General features: G+C 31.0%; 1 protein-coding gene across 1 annotated transcript in view; it reads right to left on the bottom strand.

Moving 5' to 3' along the window:
• The window catches only part of LOC142317727 (opioid-binding protein/cell adhesion molecule homolog), a 306,375-nt gene that overhangs the window by 78,214 nt on the left and 201,103 nt on the right, over positions 1-27,058 (bottom strand). The window contains exon 5 of the mRNA XM_075354275.1: positions 23,313-23,450. Coding sequence (XP_075210390.1) covers positions 23,313-23,450 — 138 coding nt within the window. The remainder of the gene's footprint in view (positions 1-23,312; positions 23,451-27,058) is intronic.

The following is a 27,058-nucleotide window of genomic DNA, read 5'->3' as shown; positions in this document are numbered from 1 at the left end:
TACAGATTTAAAAGAAATTTTTTTTTAATAAAAAGAAAAAAATCATACGAGTGTGTGTAATCCAGAAGGATCTTCCGTTAATTTATTTGTTAGGAAATAATTTATACTTTTTAGAAACAAAAAGATTCTATTTTATTCAGATAATGTAAAATAAAAATTCAGGCGATTTGAAGAATTATAATTCTGAACTTTTTTATGTAAATTATAGTTTTTTATAGGTAATTTTCAATTGGACATTTATTTTCACCAAACATAAAATACAGTCTGACTGGCAATTTACAATATGTTCCCTAAATGCTGGGATGTAAAATTATGGTTTATTAAATTATTTAAGTGTACCTGCAAAGTTCATTTTTTATTTTTAATTATACATTTTTCTCATTTCAAAAGACTTTAACATAACAATTAGTTGTATTTTCTTTATGTTTTATCTGGGTTTTTGTTTTAACAAAGGCAGGTATATTTTTATAGGTAATATTGTGTCATTTATAAATGATCTAATTTTTTATTTTAGAAGTCGCCATAAAATAAAGGATTTGTAATTTTTTTTTTTTTTTTTTTTTTTTAACGTAGAACTGAGTTAAAATTTGATCGTTGAAGAAGTTTAAAGAATTATTATTTTGTTTTGTCTGTTTTATTGGTGACCTTAAGTAATTATAATGGTGATGGAATTGGCACTATCTACAAAAAGGTAAGTTAGAATATTTACTGATGTTATTGGATATTTACTCTGTAAGGATGTATAGGAAAAAAAATATTCAGAGAAAATAAAATGTTTAACTTATTTTGTAGAAATTAAATTGTGTGATTTTATTATTATTTTTTTTTTAACTGGAAGATTTACTAGACTATATTACATTAAATTTCCGCTAATTATTTATGACGACTCGGTCTGCGTTCGTTTCACTCGCCATTCTCTTCGAGACTGGAAAATTTCTTCTGGTCCGCAGCTGTGTTCGTTATCATCATGATCGTGACAATGATACTGATATAATCTCCAAACGAACTCATTTGAAAGGAGCTGTTGTAGACTCTTATGTTATTTAAAAAATCTTTGGCTTTAGAATGGTCTTCGTTCAACAGTGATTCAAATACCTTCGGCGGTTCTTGAATTGGAGGTAAATGAATCTTTCCTGAACACAACATACATTTGATTCCCCTTTCCACTTCCGAGTACACAACAAAAAACACTTCTGTCGTCACCAATAAATCAGTGATTGGCATACTTAATCTGTAAAGCCACTTCTATCCTTATCTGACTATGATATCTCTACCAACAGTATGAACTCGTGAAGAATTTAATTGCAACTAGTGAAGAATTTAACTTTCAAAATAACTGCAGCTCGAGTCTCGGCGTAGCGCTCTCCAGAAACACACAATTCAGCTCTTTCAGAAAACCGAGATACTTTTAGCAGACTGTGATTAATAAGAAAGGTTACTTCCTTTTCTTGAAAACATATTTGTTTAACTTTTAACCGTCCTATACCAACAGCAAAAACCAACAATCAAAACCAACAAGCATAACCTAAACGTGTTAACTTATGCTAATTATAAATATAGGAATAACTATTTTGTAATCTTCTTATGTGTAAAACCGAAGGTTTGTCATCCAGATTTTCAGGATAAATTCGTCTTATCCCAGGGAAGGTTTAAAGCCGTAGTCCGAGGCCCTAGCCCACTAGGGAGTAAGGTTGTGAATTAAAGAGATCCATTAAAGAAAAAAAAAAAGATTAATACTTTTTATTTTATTTCTATCAGTATGGCAAGAGAAATTTATGAAGTTTTTCTCGTCAAAGATATGTGACTTTAGTTACCATAGTTACCACTATTCTGTACTTAATTTAGTTTCTATAAAACCTGAATAATTTAAATGATATTTGTCAGTATTATTTTCACAACCATCAGGGTAACAAACACTGCGGGAATCCATGGGGCGGAGTCCTCTGGCTAGACGGGGATTGGCAACCGAACGAGCTCTTCAATCCTCGGGTAGCCCAGGTGGCAGCCCTGAGACGGCTCCAGGGTTCGCCTGGGCCGATCTGGGCCCCCTGGCTACACGGTCGGCTAGTAATCAAGTAATAGAATTTTAAAATATTTAGAGTATATAGATCTGAACTCAGAGATTATTTATTTTACCACGGTAACAGAAATATAATGAAGTAAAAGGATTAATATTTTTGTCTTTAATGAAAATTTTTTGTATCTTAACCCCATTATGACATTGCTATAATTTTAATTTGAGACTACTACTAAAGTATAGATCCTCAAAGTTTTATGAAAAACTGTTCGGTAGTATTTGGTCAATGCGTACACACAGTTGACCTTATTTATCGTCTTGTATGTGTAGATTTACTCACCAAGAGTATACATTTTAAGAAAACTTTCAAAGGATGAAAATATAAGAAAATGGAAGTATAAGCAATACTCACAGAAAGACTTTTGAAATTAAGATGGAGGTTTTTCTTTCCCTAGCAGAAAGTTGTTTGATTGTACTTTAATCGGTAGAGTCTATTTTAGAAAAAAAATGATAGATAAACATTAAAAATTTACAAATGTTAAAATGACTTCCATAAAAAAATAATAAACATTTTTTTCGGAATTTACGAAGCTTTTTATTATTTTTATTTACTTTTTTTTTATTTAATTGATAAGAATTTTGCAGCCACAGGACCGTTTGTAATACTCAACTTATATTTTTATCTTCTGGTTGAATTTGATAAGACGCAATACTAATTCACGTATAATAAAAATAACTTGTACATATTAAAAATGCTAATGCCTGACCGGGTTTTGAACCCGGCAACCCCAGATGAAATACCAAGGAGCTACCACTCCACCACGGAGATTGATATTTTTAAGACAATTTTCACTTATGAAACGAAACAAACAGAAAAGTGATCGAGGATTTAAAAACAAAACCCTCGATTATTACCGTAATTACAAAATACATTAATTATGTACAGCAAGTATTAACAGAGCTTATTAATTAATTAAATGATTTAATAAATTTAGAACATTAAGGGAATTAACTTCAACCCTTTTTATACTCATTTTTGACTAACTGAAGTAACAAGACTGTTATTTAACGTCATTAAAAATCACCTCACTCTGTGAATTGAACAAAGAAGGTTTTTTTTATTATTTTTAATGTCTCTCTTCAAAAACTGAATCATGTAGCAGAAGATTATTACGTACGCTTAACAAAATTAATACATGATTGAGTTATTAATTATTTCCTAATAATATCAGGTTAAAAGATATTAGTAATTTAACTTTAAAATAACTTGAAAAAAGAACTGTAGTCACTGCTTTTTCAGCTAAAAGATATGAAGTATAATCAGATCCTAACCTTACTAAAAGTTTGTAGAGCTGACTTAGGTAATTGGATTGAGGAAGTTGTTCTCACCTCAGTAGCCATATGCCGTCAAGTTTTCTGTCCAACAGCAAAAGTTTTCTGTTGTTACTCCATGAGCTTGAACTTCCTTAGAAATTTCATTTCTCTTTTGAATTTAAAGTGGACGGAGAGGGAGAAGTGTGTATATTAAAACGAAGCCTTCTTTTACCTGTTGTCCGTACGACTTTGTTGTAAAACAAAGCTATTTTTTCTTTAATATATTATACAGTACAGCTCGCATTCAGGACAATACCAAAACCTCATTTTTCTTAGATTCCAAATAAATTATATTGTTTAGAGAAGCAACAAATCTTATTAAAAAAAAATCATTTTCTACTTGTAGAACTTATTTATTTTTTTTTATTTAAAAATACTTCAATATCAAATTTTGTTAAATTGCATAAATAAAAAGTTACTACAATTAAAATATTTCTTGCCATCATGTATTCGAAATTCCTTAAAGAGAACAATTTCTTCCTAATCTATATTATTTTTATGTTTCAATAGAAATGGTGTCCTTGGTTTTTACATTTTGCGCTATAACGGCTGCCGTAAGGCGCTACAACATGTATGCAATTAAGATATTTAAAAAAATTAATCAATTGCCAAAAATTACCGTTAATTAGCGATTGAATTTGAAAAATGAAAAAGTATCTTTTAAAAAATATATATACGGTTTTTTCTAAATATATTTATCACAAAAGAATTAATAAACCAATGCACAAAGCCGATATAGAAGGCGGTAAAAAAAATGAATATGTAAAAATATAGATATAAATGTGTAAAAAAGTAGATTTTTGGTAAAAGTAAAAATAAATATACTTGTAGTATTGTTTTTGTAATGAGCAAGCCTTAGATTTTGTAAAATCCATTTTCAAGTATTAAAGTATAATAATAATATACAACTAATTAAATTTAACAACTTGAAATATCTTTAAAGAAGCATGTCCGTTGAATTATTGTTCGAAAAAATGTGTGAAAAGGAATTTACTATCATTTATTATTACTGTTTTTATATATTATAATTAATTTGTTGTTTTTATATTACTATTATTAGTAATATATAAAAATCTACGTATCATATTAATACGGTTGGTATTTTATTGAAAAACATTCTCAACAAGGTATATTCTTGAAAAATTCTGAATTATTCATCAAACTGAATGAGATGAAAGTGATGCAGAATTTTATTGTCCTTTCAAAAACTTGTGTAACGCAAGTTTACACAAGTTTTTGTCTTCAAGCTAAAACTAATTCCAATTATTTATCAACCAAATCAGTTAAAATTTTGATTAATATTTTTAATTTTTTTTTTTCAAATTAAGAATCGCATCCAAAAAATTTATACAGACTTAAAATATGCGATATTTAAATTCCTAAAATTTTTAACGTAAACCATTTTCTACTCCAAAAAATATATACATATTTCGAGTAGGAGTATATTCAAAAAAAATTGCCTTACTTTCAGAATTTTAGTATCAAATTGCAAAGAACTTAGAAAATATGGAGAAATTTTAATTAAAAATTGTTAAAATTTAGTTTTACTTTTGTTTTCAACTGGCTTAAGCTTCTAATTGAAAATGTATTTTAAAAAACAGAAATTAAGAAATAATAATTAGAAACACACGTTTATTTATTTCTGTAAATAATAAGAGAGATAAGCGATTTAAAATGTGTTAATACGAGTAGATACATGGAATTTTACTTTAGTTTCTCTAATGAATAAACACAAATATATTTCATCAAATGGTTAATACATTCATTATTTTTATTTTTTTTATTATTGACAGTAATAAAAAGAGTTAGAAAACTCAACAAAATGGCAGTCTCCTACAAAAAGTCAATAAATTAAACAACGGTTTTCTTGGAAAATATTTTTTTTTGTTAAAAACAACGTATCTATTTTTTGCAGACTGTTTTTTATATTAATTTACATTTCATTAAACATGCTTTTTTAAATTGTTTGTGTTACAAAGTTTCACCAAACTGAGACAGAAATGAACCGTTAGAAACAGAATACAAAAAGGTAAAATGCATGTGATTTTATAGATTCATTGAATGGAAAGATTCATCGTTACTGTTATAAATTTAATTATTTAAACAATAAAAAACAAAAAAATTATTTGTCTAAAATTAAAGTGGAAACTACTCTCTGCTAATATTTTATTATGAACAATGTTCTTTAAGATTTATTGAAGTTGTAAATTTCATTTACCAACTATTTCTGACATCATTTTCAGATATTGTATATGGATTATTATCTGTTTCTCTATTTTTCCGTCATTATATTTATTTTGTAGAGTACCAAACCATACTTTTTGGCCCTAAAACGTAAAGCATTTCCTCCGGTATCAGTTTTCATATTGAAGAACTTACTAAAAAAGATTTAAAGTAATGAGTTTTGTAATTTTACTACAGGTAGTTATCGTATTATAGTATTAAACTTCTAATAGTAATTTGATTTCTTTTTTTCTAAATTAGTTTAAACATTTATTGAACATATTATTTATTTATTGCTCATTTATTTTCAAAATTGAACATGTAAATAGTCTACCAATATAAAGTAAAATAAAAGAAAACGGAGCTCGATTCAATAAATAAAATACAATATAATTTGATCATTTCAATATCTTATGCAGTAAACAACTATTACTTGACTAAAAAAAAAAAAAATACTCAAAAATATAACAAAAAAGAAATATTAGAATAGGTACTGCAATAAAGAAATTGTTTAAACTTCGATATATTCATTTAAAACCAATATAAGTACTAAATTTGAAAACAAAAAATGTCCTAAAACTGAACTTTAATTAAGAGTAGAATTGAAATTTAATAAGTATCTAATGTTTAATTTTTTTGTGCACGTTTTTTAAAGTATGATAAATACAATTACGAAAAAAGAACCCGTTATAGAATAATTCATTAGCAAGGAATTAAAAGACAGGAAATATATTACGGTTTGATAAAAAGAAATGTATACAGAAAACCATTGTTAACTGATATCTTTTTATGTTTGATGGTATTTCCACATAAGCTTGATGATTGTGCGTGGGATATGGAAATGGAATTTTGAAGCGTATGAAAAATGTCTTGTTGGCTGGAATTCGAACCTGGAACCTCTGGATGAAAGGCCAAGTCACAAGCTAGCACTGCGCCACGGAGATAGGCAATTAAAGTCATACATCATCTAAGAATGTCTGGAACTATGGAATACTATTTTTACTTCTAGTTTTACAATAGATTTTCTTAATGATTCACTTGAAAGTACTCACAAACAGATAGTATCAGAATGATTTTAGGCTAAAAATCAATTCAATAAGAGATTTCTTTTCGAGTGTGCCAAACAACAATAATAAAATTCCAGTTCAAAATAAGCCTTTTCTTAAATAGTTTTGTTCGTGAATCAGATTTTCTATTTCCAATTGATACCCAGGAAGTTAAAATTTGTATTTGAAATATAAAAAAATAAATATTCCGTGAGTACTGATGATAGGATATTCAGCTAGCATTTTAAAAGAAGTCGTAGATGCTATTGTTACCCTCCTAGCAAATTCAATTAACTCATCAAAGGTGTATTCCTTAAGTGCCATAAGACTTCTATAGTTAATCCCATCCTTACGAAAAGTTGGCACTTAATTTACAAAATTATAAGCCAATCCGGTGTTATTAATATTTTTTTTAAATATTTGAAAAAAATTATTAATTACTTTAAATTTTTATTAAAAAGCACAACAAATTAACGAAATTCAGGATAGTTTTAGGAAAAATTGTATACTGACGGTCATTTCCCAGATTTTTAAAAATATTTTAAATTACTTAAATAACAAAAGCTTCCATTATCAATTTTTTTTTGTGATTTAAGTAAAGCATTCAATTTAATTCCACATCTTTTAGTGACGAAAAAACTTATTAGCTATTGTCATTTAATCTGTTTAGAGTTGTTAATTACATCTTACCAACCGTTAACAAGTAGTTAAATTTCACCATTTGATAAGAATTCACATATAAAACTTAGGTTCTCAATTCAACATGTAAAAGATGGAGTGCACCAGGGAAGCGTTTACTTATTTTTTTCATTGTCTTCAAAATCTTGAGTCGTTCATCATGCCCTTTTTGCAGACGACACAGCTATATCTACCAGTATATCTGTGGATATTTATCTAAAGTGATGAAAAATTGTACAATGCAGTGCAAAAAATTGTTCGCTGGATGGATTGTAACCATCTATTTTTAATATGGATAAAACGTTGGCAATGTGCTTTTCTGGTAGACAAATAGCGTGAATTCGCCGACCTCCGTGGCGCGAGTGGTAGCGTCTGACCTTTCATCCGGAGATTCCGGGTTTCAATCCCGGTAGGCATGCCATTTTCACACACGCTACTACAAATAATCCACATCACATCCTCTGAAGCAATACCTAACGGTGGTCCCGGAAGTTAAAAAAAAAAAGTGTGAATATATACAAGTAATTCTCATTAATGATAATGAAAATCTTTCTATTGAGATTTCGACAAAGTGAAATTTCTGGGTGTGGGTATTTTATTCCACGTAAATTTGTTTTGGGATAATCAAATTGATTGCGTTTGTAGAAAAATCAAGCTGAAATATAATTACGTATCGTATTATTTTATGTATCGTAAATTATTTTTTATTCTGTATAGAATAAAAAATAATTTATTTAACTGTGCTCGAAAAATACTGTAAAACAACAGTTGCTTCAGGCAATCGCTAGTAAAACTATAAATTTAGTTTAAAAATATAACTACAGTAAATTATATAAAAAATATATACAAAAAAGGTGCAAAAATAAAATAAAAAGTAAGTAAAAAACTATATTATTTTATAAGTAAACTGTTCATTAAACACCACAGAACAAATCATTTTAGAATAAACTAAAAGAAAACGTAGAAAAAGTACAAATAGATATCGTTCGTGTCAATTCCAATACGAAACGTAAATTTTGTTTAAAATATCTAAACCGTTAATTCAGATCATCAGGAAGTGTTATTACACTTATGTTAGTTTAATAAGTAAAAATTAATTCAAGAAAGATAAATGCAATTAAAATAGAGATATCCCCGCCTGTGAACAGAGGGGCTAACAATTTAATTTTATGATTGAAAATGTTTATAAAAGACTTTTATTAAATTTAAAACTGAAAAAGTTTATTATGTACTAATCTTAAACGTTATTTAGTAACATAGATTGCGCATTACACAGAAAAAATTAATTTCCCAAATATTTATTTCCTGTCTATTACACACACCCGCGCGCGCGTACACACACAAAATATATATATATATATATATATATATTTTTTTTTAAAACGTGTTTAATAAACTAACTTTTTTATCTGTTCTCAGGCAATGCCGAATTCTCTAGCTATCTTGTGGATACGTTTTGTAAACTGATTTTTTGAACATAACTTTGTCTTCTATCTTATTTCAGTAACCATTTACTATAATTCCTTATTTCTGTGTAAGACAATATTTTTAATTGGGCTAAACTTCTACTTTGTACTGATTTTCCTATACGGTTTTTCCTTAAATCAACTTAAAATTAATTTAATAATACATTCATAATTTCTGTAATAAATCATAATTACGTTTTATCACTAATCTATGATGGTTTTAAAAAAAATAATTTTCATCAGGATTCAAAATACTTTATTTGTACACCAAATCAAGTTCACAACACGTTAATTCCCCTCCATGTGTTCTGGGACAACGTTCTGGCAGTTTTTTAATTCCTATCAAGGGACGATTTTTTTGAGGTTTTGAATTTCCTGGATCTCATCTACTGATAACTGTTAAATTGTATTTCTCAGAGCGGCTCTTTCAGTTTACGAAAGAAATCGAATACCGGTGAACTCAAACCCGGCTTTATTGTAGATAATGATGCGTTTTCTGAGAAAAATCAGCGAAAATACCAACGACAGAATTCGTAATACTTGAGTGCGCATTATCACGCAAAATTGACACATCACTGTCTATTTTTTCTGAACGGATTTTTCAAACTTCGGGTGGAAAAATCTTCCGAAAGAAGTTTCTGTAATACGGAACCAATCACATTGATACTATCTGGCATTCTGTCCGTAGCAATAAAATCTTCTTTATCGTAAACGAAAATCATCACCATCATTTGCTTCACTTTTGACTCCAAGCAAAGATATTTGTTTGTTTTGGAATTGTTATCTGTTCAAAACACTGTTTTTTGAGTTCAGATTCAACATCACGTACTCATATGTTATCAATAGCAATTATTCGATTCAATAACTTCTCTCTTTATTTTTTCTAATGTGTAAGCAATTCACAAGGGATTTAAAGAAGTCGAGCCTGAAAATTCGGAAAATAAAAGAAACAAATAATGAGTTAGTAATCATTGCTGGGACAAAGAGACCGTGCAGGTGATCTCAGACTCACTCATGGTTGGTAGTCCCGACATGATCGTTAACCCTAAACATAAGAGGCACCAAAGTATTATTGTGTATGACATATCGACGATTATCTGAAGAAGAGTTAATGACTCTTATCCGAGAGCAAAACACTTAGATGACTGAGGATACCTTCAATTCCGAATGTCGAGTATAGTTCAAATCAGGTAGGTGCGTGGCTGATTGCTACCACGGAATTTTCGAGGTTAGTCCCACTCTTTCCCACAGCTTCGTCGACAAGGACAGATTGATTGTGGATTTTTCTTCGTGAAAGTGAAGGTGTTTTTAGATGTCCAGCGATGCTTCAAATGCTGCGGGTATGGTCACAAGGCCTGTAATCATCTTGCAGTCTGTGCTCATTGTGACTCCTCACACATGTGACGAGTGTCCTCAGAAGTCGAAGGGTCTGGCTTGTGCTAATTGCAAGCGTGTTCGGAAGGAGTCCAAGCATTCGGTGAATTTCAAGGAATGTGGTTTATGTCAGAAGGCTGCTACTATATATTTGAATTTTTTAGCGTTAAATGATTAAATTCGAGCAGTTAAATGCAGAGGGTGCTTACATTGTTAAGATTGGGCTCGGTAAAGTCGCTCTTCGTAAATGATTGAATGTTATTTTATTGCAGCATTCATATGAATATTGCGTACGGAGAACTGCCAGGTTTATCTTCTTGAAAGCGATTCTAATGTAGTTGTGTAGAAAGGAACCTATGTCCGGTGTTGTGTAGAAAGGAAATAAGTTGTATCTTCATTAGACAGGTCTCTAATAATCATCATGTTGCTGTCCGTGTGGATGTTCTGAACTTGCAACTATATGTTGCAAGTTCATATTTTCAGTATAGAGACCCTGCTGATCGTCATCTTGAGATCTGGAATAAAATCCTACGATTCTCTGGTATCAGTCCAATCCTAATTGGTATGACTGTGAACGCTAAGTTATTACTGTGGCATAGCAGCTTCACGGATGGTGGCGGTGAATTATTAGAGGGCTTTTTAACCCAATCCGGTCTGCAGGTATTCAATGTACCTGGTGAGTGGCCCACCTATGCAAGTAATGCAGATGGGCGTTGATTGGTTGGTGGAACGAACATCGATGTAACCGTTGGTGAGTTTTTCCTACCAATGTCTGTATCTGAAGGTGGTGGGTGACTGCTCGAGCGATCATCAATTGATTATTTATGAGATTGTTGGTGGTTGGAAATAGAGCTACCGATGTAACGATCCAGTTCAGCGTGGTCATTTCCTGTACATTCAAGCGGACTGAAGGAAGTTTATTGATTTTTCATTCGGTCAGACTTCGAATTTTGGATCGGGGTCTGGTGTCTTTGGAATTGAAGTTCCTAGCAGAGAGTTTGTCGGCGGCTTTCATTGACGCTGCTGACTACTCGATTTCCCGAAGTTGAAGTCGAGAAAGGCATGGTTCATGGTTGTACAGGAAATAGTCAGCCTCGAAATAGGCTGTCTATTGCTTAAGAAGAGCGTCTCAACGTGAGGGTGATCTTGAGTGGTGGGCAGTCATTGTTGTAGAATATCGGGACTGCAGATCTCACTACCTTCATTAGGTTCTTACGGCGAATAGGATTTTCTGGCTTCCTTTCTGCATGAGAAGGATAAAAAGGATCGCTGTGCAGTTGTATATAGGGAACACAAACAAAGGAAGGGCGTTCTTTTGTCTGCTTTCTCCATCAGTCTCTGTGTAATCCCAGATACGTATGGAATCTTACACAAATTACTAGACAGTTTACTGCCTGATAAAGACAAAGCTGAGGAGAACACGAGTGAGGCGTGAGGTTCCTCATTTACATGGGGAACATTGTTTTTGAAGATTACTGAGTACGAAGTGCGTCAAGCAATCTGTAGGTTTAGGTAATTGCGAGCGTGAAACCGATAGACGTGATTGCGTAAGAGCGGCAACAGCTTTATGTCGCCAAGAAGGTAGGTGAGTTAACTTCTGACAAAGTTGGGGATATTACACAACATGGTAATGCTTTGTGGGAGGCAGATGGGATGAGGCAGAGAGCGGACGTTATACGCATAGTCTGTTTTCTGATGTTGTTAGTTTGCAGGGCGCCTCTTGGGTACACCCGACTGGACGATGTACATCATGTTCTGTACGTTTATTCAAAGCATGAGTTGGTACACACGGAGACTATCTATTGGCTCGATATTATCGAGTCGACGCTGGATCTCCTTGTTAATTGGCGAAACCAGGCCGAATGGATAATCGTTGAGAATTTCATACACTATTTCAAAAAGGAAAGGATTACCGAGGGCATTTAGGATGCCGGCTGGCTGCGTTCTTTTTTTTTTGTTTTGTAGTTGCTAGGTTTTGTTGTTAATTTGTTTTGTTATAATTCCGTGTTGAACTCACTTCTTTTACCTTTGGTTAGATAGTGGACTTCAGTTCCTTTCCTTATTTTGTTTAATCAGTCTTGTTTGAGACTAACGAAAGATGTGTTTTGTTTTTAGTTTTGTGGTGTTTTACGGATAGTAGTGCACTGATGGGAATGTCACACGTGGCATTCTGACTGAGGCAAGAACAAGGCTGAGAGATGCCATTTGCTGAGGTTTTGAATATGACCACCGGTAGTCTCATAAGGTCTTGGGTACACAGGGAGTAGCGTGGCCACCGCAACTGTCACTTGGTGGGTGTCTTCCCCTATGGGAATTTGGATATTGAGGTAACAATTTTTTTTTAAAGGACTGCCATAGCCAAAAAATTGTACAAAACGACTTGAAATTTAGTTCTCAATATAGAGTCTAACGCCTTTAAACCAGACTTTCTACTTAAAGTTCTATCGACGTTCTACATGCTGGAAATAGATTATCCAAAAAAGGACTGCATAAATCATTGTTTCCCGGGTTCCTTAAAAATTATTTAAAAGGCCTAACTCCATTACAGTTAGTCTTTTTTAAGGGAGAGAATATGGAGAAAATAATTTTGTAATTGAACCCAGAATCTTCCACACGAAAGGCAAAGACGCTACCACTCCGCCATGGAAATAGGAAATTATTCAACGGCTTATATCTCGAAAAGAGTTCACATGGTTTTAATTAATAAAATAGCGTAAATTTAATTTTTAATTCAAAATATTGCTTGAGGAACCACATAGCAATGTCGTTAAAGAACATAATTTCATCAAAAATTAAAAATATTACTAAATACAAAATTACGGTATAAAAATACAACATGTTCTCTGTTTATGTAAATCTCAATAAATTAAATATTTAAAAACATTCCCAAATCAAATAGAAACATTACTAAAAGAATCATTCAAATCCGTCCGGTGTTTGAGTTTTAGGCTAACGTTTATATTCATACATAATATAAATATACAAAACCAAAAAGTAAGAATAAAAAATAATAATTTTATTATTACTTAAAATTTAATAAAAAACTATTCGTAATAACCTAATATTTTTAACGACATACGGTGTAACTTACTATATTAATTTAGCTGACGGAATTTAAAAGTTATTGGTCTAACTCGAAAGAAAAAGGACCCGATTCTATATCGCTGCTGATTTATTAGATTATTTTATATAGAGGGAACTTTCACTTAAAATACTTTTCTGTAAATTCACTTATATATCTTTAGTACTATTATCACAATAGAAATAATTTTTTAAAAAAAATTACATTTCATTCCTCTCAAATGACAATAAAAAAAAATTTATATCAAAATGTTTATTTTTAGATAAAAGAAAAAAATACACACAAGTCCACCACGGACATTAGAGATAATAAAAAAACCGTTATAAATTAAAATTTACTTTATTAATAAAGAATATATCGAAAGAAACGAAACAGATATGTTATTTGATTTTCAAAAAATTATTTTTTTTGTTTTCTAGAAACTATTATTTTTGTTTTACTTAAGTATTACTTTTTTCACAACAGCTGTTTCGGTGCGCAGTAACTTCCTTAGATGTTACAAACAAAATATAATTATACTGTTTATAATATATTTCTTCACTTACGATAAATTTTCTCAAGTAACTAAAGTTCTCAAGTTCTCTTCATTCATAGATTATTTCAATATATATCAGTAATATGTATAAGATGTGTCCAAAAAAATGTACTCACTCTTTGATAGTACATATCTACTGAAAAGTTTTCCTTAATGCGATAATTTTTGGCATTGTTTGAGGGTTATGGTATGTGTTCGAAATGACCACCAGCAGCTTCTATACAACGCCCGTGGCGCCGAACTGCACATCGAAATACAACTGTTAGTGTAATTTGCGCAGTGGCAGCACATAAATCTAAGAATATTTCACGTATCTCCTCGATTATTGCTATTTTTTGCCAATGCACGTCATTATTGACGGTCTACCAGAGGTAGAAGTCCAGAGGTGTCAAATCAGGAGACCGAGGGACTTAACAGAACCGGGGGTATTTAACAGCACCTCTTCGACCCACCCAGCGTCGAAGTAGAGTTTTATCAAGGTACAAACTGACATCTCGGGGGTAGTGAGACGGTTCTCCGTCTTGTTGCACGTAAATGCGTTCATCACCAAACAAGTTTTCGATGGCAGGCAAAATCCTTGTCTGAAGCATATCAAGATATGCCAGTTACGTAACCCTCGAAGGAACCAATCAAATCACGCACTGATAGATCACACCACATGGAAACCATAGGTAGATTCACTGCCCTGTCCGTACGAGGGTGAGGATTTTCAGGAGCCCAGCAGACATAATAGTCGCGGTTCACAGTACCGTTTAGTTTTAATTGCGCCTGGTCAGTCCACACAAACTTTCCTGCAAATCTCTCATTCTCGCCAACCATGTGCTGAAACCATTCACAGCATTCATCATTCGATCTGTGTCATCCTCATTCATCACGTGTAGCAGTCATACAATTTACACTTTCCACTTTGCACTCTTCAGAATGTGTCTTTCACTTAACCGGCTCACCCCACTTTCGCGCACTCCCTGGTTCACTGATTTTTGCGGTGTCGGTGAAATGTTACAACACCGCAGCACTGGACGCCGGACTTGTAGCTGTTCGTGGTCTGCCGGATCTTTCTCTGTGCACATCATTAACAGTTCCGTCGGTTTCAAATTTATCGCGAATGTGGACAGTTGTTCGAGGTGTTGGTGGAGGTGTTCCAAACTCTCTCTGCCACTGCCATTGTACCTCGCGAATGTTCTCGTAATTCCAGTACCACTTTAGTACAGCTTTGTATTCAACAAAACGATAAGCGAATCTCAGCCATTGTTGCTACTCGTCTGTACTTCTGCTACACTGGCTAATAGTTGGTCTCGTTCCACCAACAACCACCTGCGCATGCGCTGCATAAATTACCAGGTCCGCCTACCAAGACAAATTTAATACCTTACCCTACATTACACATTAGATTAGTGAGTGTAAGTCTTTTTGTTTAGATATTATTTCATTGCAAACAGTGAGTACATTTTTTTGGACCTCTGTAATAAATATGAGATGTGGCAAATATATTCATTCCTGAGAAGACAATCTCATATTGAAAATACAAATCATTAATCACACAATACAAACGGCTTTATGGTATATTCAAAATTTCTTCAAAAAATTTGTTTTAATTAGCAATAATGTGTGGGTGACTTGAAATAATGATTCCAATAGAGATGATCTTCATGGTGCAAGTGTTAGCGTCTCGGCCTTCCATCCGGAGGTCCCGTGTTCGAACCCCAGTCAGACATGGCATTTTCACACACGCTACAAATATTCATCTTTTTTTCTGAAGCAATACCTAACAGTGTTAGGAGTGTCTTGTTTAACGGAGGTTAAACAAAAAAGAAAGAAAAAAGTTTCCAATAGAATATAAAAAAATCGAAGCATCTCTCCACCCAAAGAATGCCATCCTCTTATATAAAAAATCTATTTGCTAAAAGTATAGTTTGAACATTAATTGAATAACTAAATGTACGGATATACTTATACTAAATATTTTATAAAATTCTTCCAGTTTCAGGGTCATTTTTTAAAATTATTTATCAGTTTTTAATGAAACCCACTAGTAGATTTTGCTTGAATACAATTAAAGGTTTTGATAAATATAACTTTAAAAATATTCTTGGAGGTTTACGAGTACATCTTTACAATCAGAAATATTTACCATTTAAAATATTTTTTTGTTAAATATTTTATTAATTAAAAAAAGTTTAAATTTGTTCTACGTTCTATTATTGTTACTCCCAATTGTAAATAAAAGACAAGTAAATCTGAATCTAATAATAAACAATTGAAAAGAAATTTAGAAACATTAAGAAGACTGCTGCTGAGCAACAGTTCTTTAACGGTTTTAAAAGTCTATTTATTTTAAATAAAATCATAATTAACTTTATATTACTGTTTTCAGTTTCCCTACAGTACAGGTCTGTTAATTCAAAGTCAATAATTATTCGGTCGTCATTGCAAACTTGTTTATCTTTATAGCGTATAAAATTGAGATGTAGATTCATCATTGACATATCGAATACGTAAATCATAATCGCATGTTTGGTTTGTTACATAGAGAAATGTATACGGTTTGTTTTATCGTAATAGAAAGTTAATTAAAAAAATATCTTTTAAGCAGAAAAATTATGTACTTTGACATGATTTTTGGTGACAAATATGTGGATTAAAAGTGGATATAGGAAATTCCTCAAAAGTATATAACATAAATGATTGATTTGAGCGTTATTTTCTGGTTTTTTTTCTAACACTGTCCCTCTATAACATCCGTAGTTGACGTATATTGGAGTATCTCCATTCCCACAACTACTTTTAACACAGAGTCATTCCTGTATTTGAATCGTCGAATAAATAGCGATTTTGAGCTCCTTCCAGTCCCCCTGTTCCTACTGTCATGGCCTCTTCTGCTTTGCTCCTCCCGCTTTAACGGTTATACAATTTTTTGAAACTAACCCTGCTGATTATTTATTTCAACAATTTAAAATATTAAAATATTACATCGGATTTATTGTTTATTTGCTCATTAATTATCTCCTTTCGTTTATGTTTAACTTGCATATTTCTATGTTTTATAGAACATTTAAACGCTTTCCTTTTCTGCGTAATGTAATATTTTCATGAATTTTATCATTTCGTTGAGAATATGTCCTTTTTATATCAAATGTGTTGCAAAATTTGAATTTAATTACGAGAAAAAAATTCTGAAAAAGAACTTGTTTTCTACAACTGTCCAAAATGGAATACCCTGACACAAAGTATACCGTATTTATACTTTCTACCCTGAATACCCAGTGCCCGACCGTCATTTTGATTATTGAAGCGTAATAATTTTCATTGTTCGCGCCCTTGCATTTGTATAAGTTCTTTCTCCGGTCCGGAAATCCTTCTGGTCAAACAGGAGCTTTTGAAGGTGACATTGTCTGTAATGCAAAGAACAAAATGTTAAACGGACCCGTTATTCTAAAAAAGGATCCCATTTGGATTCTTCTACATTCTTCTTTGTTTATTTTTTCTCACTTTCTTTTTTCTCGAAGAAATCCGTTGCACCGCCGTAGTTACAATATGTTTCAAAGGAATTCTTAGCTAACATATGAGCTGAACTATCATTTTCCAATCAACATCGCATCAGCTCCTTTTCCAAATTTTTTTTGGTGTTACTTTTGTATTCAGATACTAAATTACCTCAGTCAATTCTAGACTACAGAATATACTTTTGTTTTTCTGTTTAGTCTCCGGAACTACAGTAAGGTGGTTCCGGAGACTTCAGCGGATGAATTAGGATAATATGTAGACTGTAAATGGGATGTAGTCTTGTAGTGTATCACGTCAACCATTCCTGAGGTGTGTGATTAATTGAACCTAACCACCAAAGAACAACGGTGAAGCAGGGACTTAAATCTATGTACTAGCATTTTTCATGCATTGACCTCTGTTACAAGCAAACTAAAAACATTGTCATTTTCTATTTTTCTTTTATGGTATGGTAATATATTAAAAACCGGTTTCATAAATTTGCTATATGGTACGTAATTGTTTGTTCTAAATTATACGTTGGGATGTATAATTCAATTTAAATTTGATGTTTAATTTTGTGACCTAGGTCTACTTCCTGTTGTATAGCAAATAACAATAGTAGAATCATTCATGAATCACACATGAATAATGTGTTATTTATGAATTTTTTTAAACACAACACGCAATTCTAAGAATTTCATTAACTTATTTTTAATCTACTCTAATCATTACTCTGTGAAGAACAATATGTCAAGTATGTTACACATAGCTTGTAAGTATGTTCTAGAAGCATTATTATAGAATCATTTATTGTGGTTTATATTTTACTTAATGAAGTGAATAGCTGTAAGTGATTTATTTTTACTATTTGTGATGTTTTCATTTAAGTCTTTGTCATAAACTAACTCATGTAAATATTTAATATTTCAATACGGTTATTTTCTTTTACAATGTCTAATTTAGGGGAAAAGGTTAAGTTCATAGTTAAGGGAGGGAAATTGTATTCAATGTTTACAATTTCTTTTTACAAAGCAATACCGTAACCGGCATAGTGAGGAAAACTGAAGTGCTGGGTATGGTTGTTCAATTAACAAAAGTATCAAAACGTACAATCCAAAGAATTATAGCAGAAGGGAAGTCAAATAAAACTGTAAGCCATCCGTGTTCGTCTCGCTGAGAAAACTTGTAAATCGCCCCAGTACTGTGCGCAATTTAGATTCGTTTAACACGGATTCTTTGAGGCGTTTAAAAATTAATTTTAAATCACCGAAAAATCCGTTCCTAGTGTGAAGAGAATTATACAACAAAAAAAAAACGCAAAAGTCATATTAATTTCAAAGAGAGTAAAGATCTTTAAGGAGAATATTACGTAAAATTGGATTTAGTTGGGAAAAACAGAAGACAACCGGAAAATACTGAGAGAACGGCATGACATTAAAATGGAAAGAATGAAATTTCTACGAAAAATTTTCCTGTTTTGCAAAGAAGACTGACTGTATGCACTAATGAGACCTACATTCACAGTAGTCATGCGGCACCAAAATGATGGGTAGACACAACAAACCTTCATGAGGGATTGAAACACCAGTATCCAAGGATTCACTATTAATTGTTCATGCCAGCTCTAATAAAAGATTCATGAACAATCCTACTTGTGTAGAGTCATAATCCATCACAAATCGATGGATTCCGAAAAGTTCACGAAATGGTTACGGGAGAAGTGTATTATCAACCTGTCACCTCGATCGGTGATTATACTAGATAACACATCGTATCACAACGTTTTGCTACAAAAGCAGCCATATTCTAACTCTTTAAAAAGGGATATAAGATGGTTAGCCGAACAACGAATTAACTGTTCTCCTGCTGTGAGGAAGACTCAATTATATATTATTACAGAATTACACAAAGAAAATCAAAATAAATTTTTAATAGATAACATTTTCGAAAATTATGGCCACAGTTTTACGGTTGCCATCTTATCACCCTAACTTAAATGCCATTGAAATGATTTGTGGAGTTAAGTGAAAGGGCAAGTAGCTAAAAGAAATACAGCTTTTAACATGTTGGACGTTCTTAAGTTAGCTGAAGAGGAATTTCATGAAGTGTTTGGAGCTGAGTAGAACAATGTCTGCGAGCATATTGTCAACGTTGGAATAAATACATTGAAAATCAACATTTGTATGACATGCGCTTCGACAATATTTTGATAAATGTGAGTTCAGAATCGTGCACGAGCTCATTAGAATCTACCGACAGCGACTTAGGAATTTGCGAGCTACAGCAATAAAGTGAATAGAAAACATAATTATTTAAAGCACTTTAAAATATTAATTAGGATACTAAACTAATTTTAATTAAATAGCGTCATATGTATTTTTAGTTATAAATATCATCTATATTAACTGACAATGTTTTCAGTCGGCCTAGTACCGTGCCAAATGTTTTCTGAATGCCAACTTACAAATGTTTTCTAGATTTTTATGCCAACTTACGTGCAAATAGTTCTACTAGGATTTGAATCTTAGAATTCTCGACTTCGAAATCAGCTGATAACGAGTTCACCACTAGACCACCCTGGTGGGGCACTACAGAATATACCATCAAAACCAGTTTTCATTCTACAGCGAAGGCCTAAAATGGGGAAACCAAAATTATTTTTGAAAAATTTTCATATTATTACTTCTGAATGTTACACTGCTATTCTATAATAAGATATTCAAAATATCTGCAAAGATCTAAACCTGTGTAACCACATTAGGGTAATGATTCAGGAAAACTATTTAACATGGAATAGTAAACATAAAATTGAGCATTGTTGGAGTACATAATTATTCTAAGAAATTTCATATTTTTATTTCAGCTAGTTAGTAGTAAATTTTTTTTCTCTCAGTTTGCAACCCCTTTAAATTTGAGTGACAAAGAATTGGTATTATCTTTAAGTTAATAACAATTTTCCTACGGTATTTTAATGCTAAGAGTACTGCAGCTCTTTCTGTCTGGCAGTGAATTTTTCAACTATTCAATTTTAAGAAAGTAAAATAATGATTTAGGCGTCAATCGTTTCTTTCATTTTAAAATGTTAAAGATATTATTGCATTATCTAAATTAAATATTTTTACTGGAAATTTCAAGCTTCATTTCACACCCGCGCACATTCACAAACATTGCACAATTTGCACATTTGCACAAACTGGATTTTATAGCGTTACCTTACTGCAGTAGTTCAGAGTAATTGGGAAATCATTAACTTATGATCATGAAAAACATTTACTTTAAAGTTAAAAAGTATTTATTTAACTGACGGCCCAGGTAAATGAACAGGAGTATAAAATTAGATTTTTAACCATAAAAATATTAACCCACCGGTTTGGCCTAGTGGTGAATGCGTCTTCCCAAATCAGCTGATTTGGAAGTCGAGAATTCCAGCGTTCAAGTCCTAATAAACTCAGTTATTTTTACACGGATTTGAATACTAAATCGTGGATAGATCGTTGTTCTTTGGTGGTTGGGTTTCAATAAACCACACACATCTCAGGAATGGTCGAACTGAGACTGTACAGGACTATACTTCATTTACACTCATACATATCATCTATTCATCCTTTGAAGTATTATCTGAAAGGTAATTACCGGAGGCTAAACAAAATAAAAGAAAGAAAGAACCATAAAAATATTGTTATGGTCAATAAAACACTATTTTTTCTTCAGAGTTTATTTTTATACTTAAGTGCGCACAATACAAGAATAATATAATTTCAAATAGTTTGATAGTTGAGAATGAGTCCAATTTATAAAACGTAATGGGTTTTTCACCGTTCCTCTTTCAATAATGAAGATTCAAGCTACAGGAAATTTCCACTGTCCTGAAATTAATCACTTGGAAATTCGGCCCAGTCTTTACGGATATATAGTCTTTATTATCTTTGTAGACAAGGACTAATTTCGTAGACTCGTTTCGATACAAACTAAAACTACTGTAGAATAATGTTTACCTTAGAACTTTTAAAAATATTATCGAGTTTCATCAGTTTATTTTTACAAAGGAAAACTTTATATATGTTTTAAATTGGCAACTTAACAATTATTAATCAAAGTACTGAAGAAAAATTACCGAATCAATGTCCTTAAGATCAACAAAATGCGATAAACAAAATTTCAAGGTTTTGCTTTCCATTACTTCGGAAAATGTTGCTTTTATATGTGATTTGTAATCAAGGAAAACCCTTTACTCCTCCTTCCAACCATCAAAAACTGCTAATTGTTCACTGAAGAAAATATAAACAAACAAAAAAATGCCTGATTTAGACTGGACTGAAAGAGTTTAATCAAAAACCAGTTGCCCAATGAAAATGTTGTCAGCATAGCACATTTTAAAGCATGTTATTTGGACCGATTAAAAAGAAAGGCTTCAAGAAATAAAATCAGTTTTTGAATTCTTCTTCTTGATTCTTTTGGAAATTCTTTCTTCTTGATTCTTTAGAGAATAATTATTTGTAATTTCCAGAAGTGGCTGTGAGTATGTAATTCGATGGAAGTTTTAGGAGATTTTCTATTTTATTAAGTATTCATTTGAAATAAAAGTAAAGTAGTAAAGCTACTTTGAGTTATAAAAGTTTAAAATTGTTATAAAAGTTTAAAATTTGAGTTATAAAAGGTTTCCATAAATGTAATTTTTTTTTTAATTTTATACGATAACAAATATAAGAAGATGAAGTTAAGTATCGAAAATTGGGTGCGGGATTACAGTAGATGAAAAGAATCACAAGGTTTTTACATCATTTTATTTACACCACAAATCATTCTGTTAAATGGTAATGAATCAAATTTCATAAAATTTATTAGATACTTTTACTATAACATTTTTTTAAGCAATTTCAAGTAGACTATCTTTCTTAATACATTATTATCTTGATAATTATAATTTTATTTTTTTAAACATGTTCAATATTTAAACTATAAATTTTCCTATTTTTCTACTAAATTTTTTTTTATCTAATTCTCATCACTGTACTTCTAAATTATATTTTTTAAATAATCTTGAAAAATCACTAGTGCCTGTCAATGTGAAATGTGCGTTATACCAGCAAAAATATGTAATTTCCCAGTATTTCTCTAATTAATTCGGTTATTAGAATATTGTATTTAATTTTAATTTTTTTAGAAATATAAATAAAAATATCAGTTTCTGATAAAACAAACCTCCTTATATTTTTAAATAAAATTAAAGCGGTTTTAAATATATATATATATATATATATATATATATATTATAATTTTGTATTATTTTGTGTTAACGTATAATTTACAAATGAATATTCATTTTTATATGCACAGTTCACACTGCACATTAGTAATTTTGTGGAATAGTGTAAATAGTTATTGGATGTAATATAAATATGGTGGGTAATGATGATATGTTATAACAAGTATTTAGTTTTAAGAAAGGCAGCAACTATTTTATTCACTGAAGTCATCAGTCCCAGCGCTCTTAAGAAAGAGTTTCTTAAGACGGTAAATAAGTGACATTGTGGAGAAAACATACAAAGATATCACTGAATAATATACAATATTGTTTTCTTTACTTAGATGTTAATTCTTTTTTTCCAAGAAAATAAACCTTTCAGAAGAAAAATTCAATTTTTATATAATTAACTAAAAAATATAATCTTTTTTCTCCTGGCTTTTCATAATCTGTTTTCTTTAGCAATATTGTTTTATCTTTTATTCAAATATAAAGTAAAAGTATATACTAGACTAAATATATTAAGTAAGTGACATAACCCGGGGCATAAATACGGTCGGTCCTGTTCCTTTTCATGTTGATAAAAGTCGCCATCTTGAATTCCCTTTATTCTTTATCCAAATAGAATGCAAACATTTTCCCCTTCATTAGGCAATTAGAGAACTGAATTTTTATTGGCTGAATGGAGAAAGAGAAATTTCTAGATGGCGGCTTATGTCAAAGTACAAAGAAGCACATACTAATACTACTGTAACCATAAAATATATAATATAATGCGATACTTACCAGTAGTAATAATTTCACCGTTTTCACGTGTCCAATAATTGATTGATTTTGGAAATGCTTCGGAATGGCACTCTAAAGTCATTTGTTGACCTTCTCGAGCTCCAACTAATTGATTCTGTATCCATATCATTGGTGGAACTATGTAAACATATTTAAAACACATTTTTTTAAATGTATATATTTCAATAAGAAATAGGTATATATTTCATTTAAAAAAAGAGAAAAACAGAAAAAAGTTAGTTTCTTAATTTTTATTTTATAAAAAAAAACACAATACCATAAATATATATTAATTTGGTATAAAATTTTTTATTTACAAATTTCAGTCATTTACCATCTGAAAATGTCATTAGAGTAAAATAAACAACCAATAAAAAAATGACAATAAATATATTATTAATGAAATGTATGAATGTTAAACGGCGTTCTGTATAGAGACCTAAATCTGAAAAAAATGTCAAACATAATAAATATTTTTAATAAAATGCCATTCAACTCCAGAGAAATACCGGATTTTTTTTTCTAAAATCAGTTTACTAATAAAGTAAAACGTCCTGAAAATTAAATTTCCGCACGTAAAGTCATGAGTCAAGGATGTAGAGGAGTATGAATGTAGGAGATGTACAGTAGATATATTATAAAAATGTTAATACATACATTTCATTTTATAATATTTCCTTGTACGAGTACATTGACAATAACTAGGAAAACTCGAGCGTAAGAGAATCTATTAATATGTAAATATCAAATCCTTGATGTTCAGAGACTTAACATCACATTACGTGTAACACTTAAAATAATCACTATACTTCTCGAAATAACAGTTATCCTATATCAAGCTTTCTTAGGAAAATGACGAATAATGCTTTTTTCCCCTGTCGTTTTCAATGAATCCAAGATAACTACACCAATACAGAATCACAAGCCAATCGCAATGGGGATTTTCAATCGTATAAGTAACATCATCATTTTATTCATCATAGAGTCTGGTTTTATACTGAATTAACTTTTCATAAAAGCAATTTTAACTTATACCATAAGCGTTTTACATGCATCACTGCTTTAATTGACTGAAATCGATAGTAAAAAGTAACAAAAATAACGCATCCCTTACCGTTCTACTGAACGTACATGGCGTTTACTAATTTAAATTAAACCCATTTAATATAATTTATTAATATAAAACACAGATTTAGAAATTACAAAAATTTCTGGGTTTGTATTTTCAAGGACTGTAACAATATACGGCAGAAAATACGACAAATATAGAAGTTAGAAAGAAAAGTTAAAATACTACATTATTTGTAAAACAATGTAGAATTTGAAAAGTTATAATGGGAGAGAATATAGTAAATAATAAGGATTGAGTCTAAGGAAAAATAACATTCTGCGTGAGACAGAAATTGATGTAATAAAATGTGAGGAAAACTTATATACAGAACAAGTTTTGTGATCGTACATATGTTATTTTGATATCCAAAGTAAAATAATCTGACTGCAGAAGGAAGTGGGGAATTGGTATAGAAATAAAAGTAACAAAAAGAATAACTGAATATAAAATCATTTTAATTTTTATAGGCATGAAAATTTCGAGAGATCAAATGGTGCAAGGAAAAAGGATGATGCATAAAACCACTCACAAAAATGATTATATGAAAAAAAAATTATTAATAAAGGAAATTAAAATAAAAAATAAAAATAAATTGATTTATTCATCTTCTTATTGCTGTTTTGGATAGGCATTAAACCTGCACCAGCTTTAAGCAGAATCATAATCACCTTTTCAGCGGACTACCCACTCATCTCTTTCCTCTTAGTTTATAATTAATCACTTGTTTAGCCCATCTATCATTATCCAATCTTGGTATATGATGAAGCAGCCATTTCTTCGTGTATTATATTTATCGTATTATATTGCATTGTATTATATTTATCGTGTATTATCGTTCTTTAAACGGTCTCATCTAGAACAAACTCTTACCAATCTAAGAGATCGCATCTCTACCGCCTGTACTTTTGACTTGGTTATAGCGTAATCAACCCATGTCTCACTTACACACATTACATTATCAGAGGGACAGCTATTACTTTATACAACTTCAACATTTTATCTGTTCTAACATTATTGAGAAAGAACCTTCTTATTGTGACATATTTTGGAAACTCTGAAATTATTTTCTGCATCTATATCTGATTTAAAGCTGATATCGCATCTTAAATATTTAAAACGTGAAACCTGTTCAGTCGGGTTGTTTTTGATATCATCGGATCCTTACCCCAGAGGGCCATAAACTTGGTTTATTATTCATCTTGATTATTATTGATTTATCTATTGTTTTATTATTTTAATATTAAATACTTTACTCTCAAATCTATTTGACTACATTTCTATCAGAGATATTTTGAAGTTAATTATTAGCGCATTTTCCAGTGGAATATTTGGAGTTTGTAACTAACATATTCGATATGTAAACATTTATTCATTACATGTCTTATTTATATAAAAAAAATAATTTTCTAATAAATGTCACACCTTAGTGTTCAGCTGAGATCTTGGTAATTGTAAAAGCTACATTTAGTATTGTCGCGTGTTCACGGTTCGACAAGGATATTGAGAGGTAGCTTACGTAAAAATTCTTATAAATATAATTTATTTATTCTTAAATAATTAAGATCTACAAAATAAATAAAATATAAATCGCACAATACAATTCTGATTTTGCTATAAACTTTAAAATAGTTAATAACAATGAATAAAATTTTAACCGTAATTTATTACAATGGCAATAACAAAATAAATAATTAAGTTTATAAATACAAGAATTATTTATTTCTTATATTTATAAAAGAAAGTTAGCTTACATCTCAATCAACGAATAATATCATCTTGTCTCCTATTCACAACAAACTCACCGAAAAGCTTCTCATACTACCCTGCACCGATGTTCGCTGGTCCCCGGTGGTATTTATACCTCCAGGCCTGTGGTTGACCCACAGGGTTAGTCTAGTGATGAACGCGTCTTCGAAAATCAGCTGATTTCAAAGTCGAGATTGCCAACGTACAAATTCTAGTAAAGGCAGTTACATTTATACGGATTTTAATAATAGATCATGGATACCGGTGTTCCTTGGTGGTTGGGTTTCAATTAACCACACACTTGAGGAATGGTCCTGAGGCTGTACAAGACTACACTTAATTTACACTCATACATCATCCTCAGTCATCCCCTGCCCATTACCTTACGTTGTTCCGAAGGCTAAACAGATAAAGAAAGAAGAAGGCCTAAGTTTTGACCTGTAGTAACGGCAGTTGACCACATTTTTGTTTGGTCAGGCGTAACAATCTCAATTGTCCTACCTTCTACGCTTTTCTAGAAAGATTTTGTTTTGTTGTTTCTTCTGGGCAAACATCTGTTTGTCGATTTGCGTTCTTCATATTCTCTCTCTTTCCAATTCTGGCACTTTCTATTATGCAAGCTTCTCTACCCGTTACAATTGCATAAGTCTACATTTAATAATTTTTAATGAATCTCTTGTTTGTGTGAAGTAGTTTGCAAAATTTGATTCTGTTGTTGAACTTATTGCCTTATATTCATAACATATACATTATATATTGATACATATAAAGGCAACTACGGATGAACATTTTTTTAATTGTACACTCTTATAAGTTACTGTGTTTGTTTAATCTTGCATTTCTGCTATTTCCTTGATTTTGACACAGTAACCCTCTTCCTAAATATTTT

The sequence above is a fragment of the Lycorma delicatula genome, chromosome 1 (assembly GCF_047948215.1).
Source record: "Lycorma delicatula isolate Av1 chromosome 1, ASM4794821v1, whole genome shotgun sequence".
Classification (NCBI taxonomy): Eukaryota; Metazoa; Arthropoda; class Insecta; order Hemiptera; family Fulgoridae; genus Lycorma; species Lycorma delicatula.
This window is presented reverse-complemented; position numbering and strand designations above follow the sequence as displayed.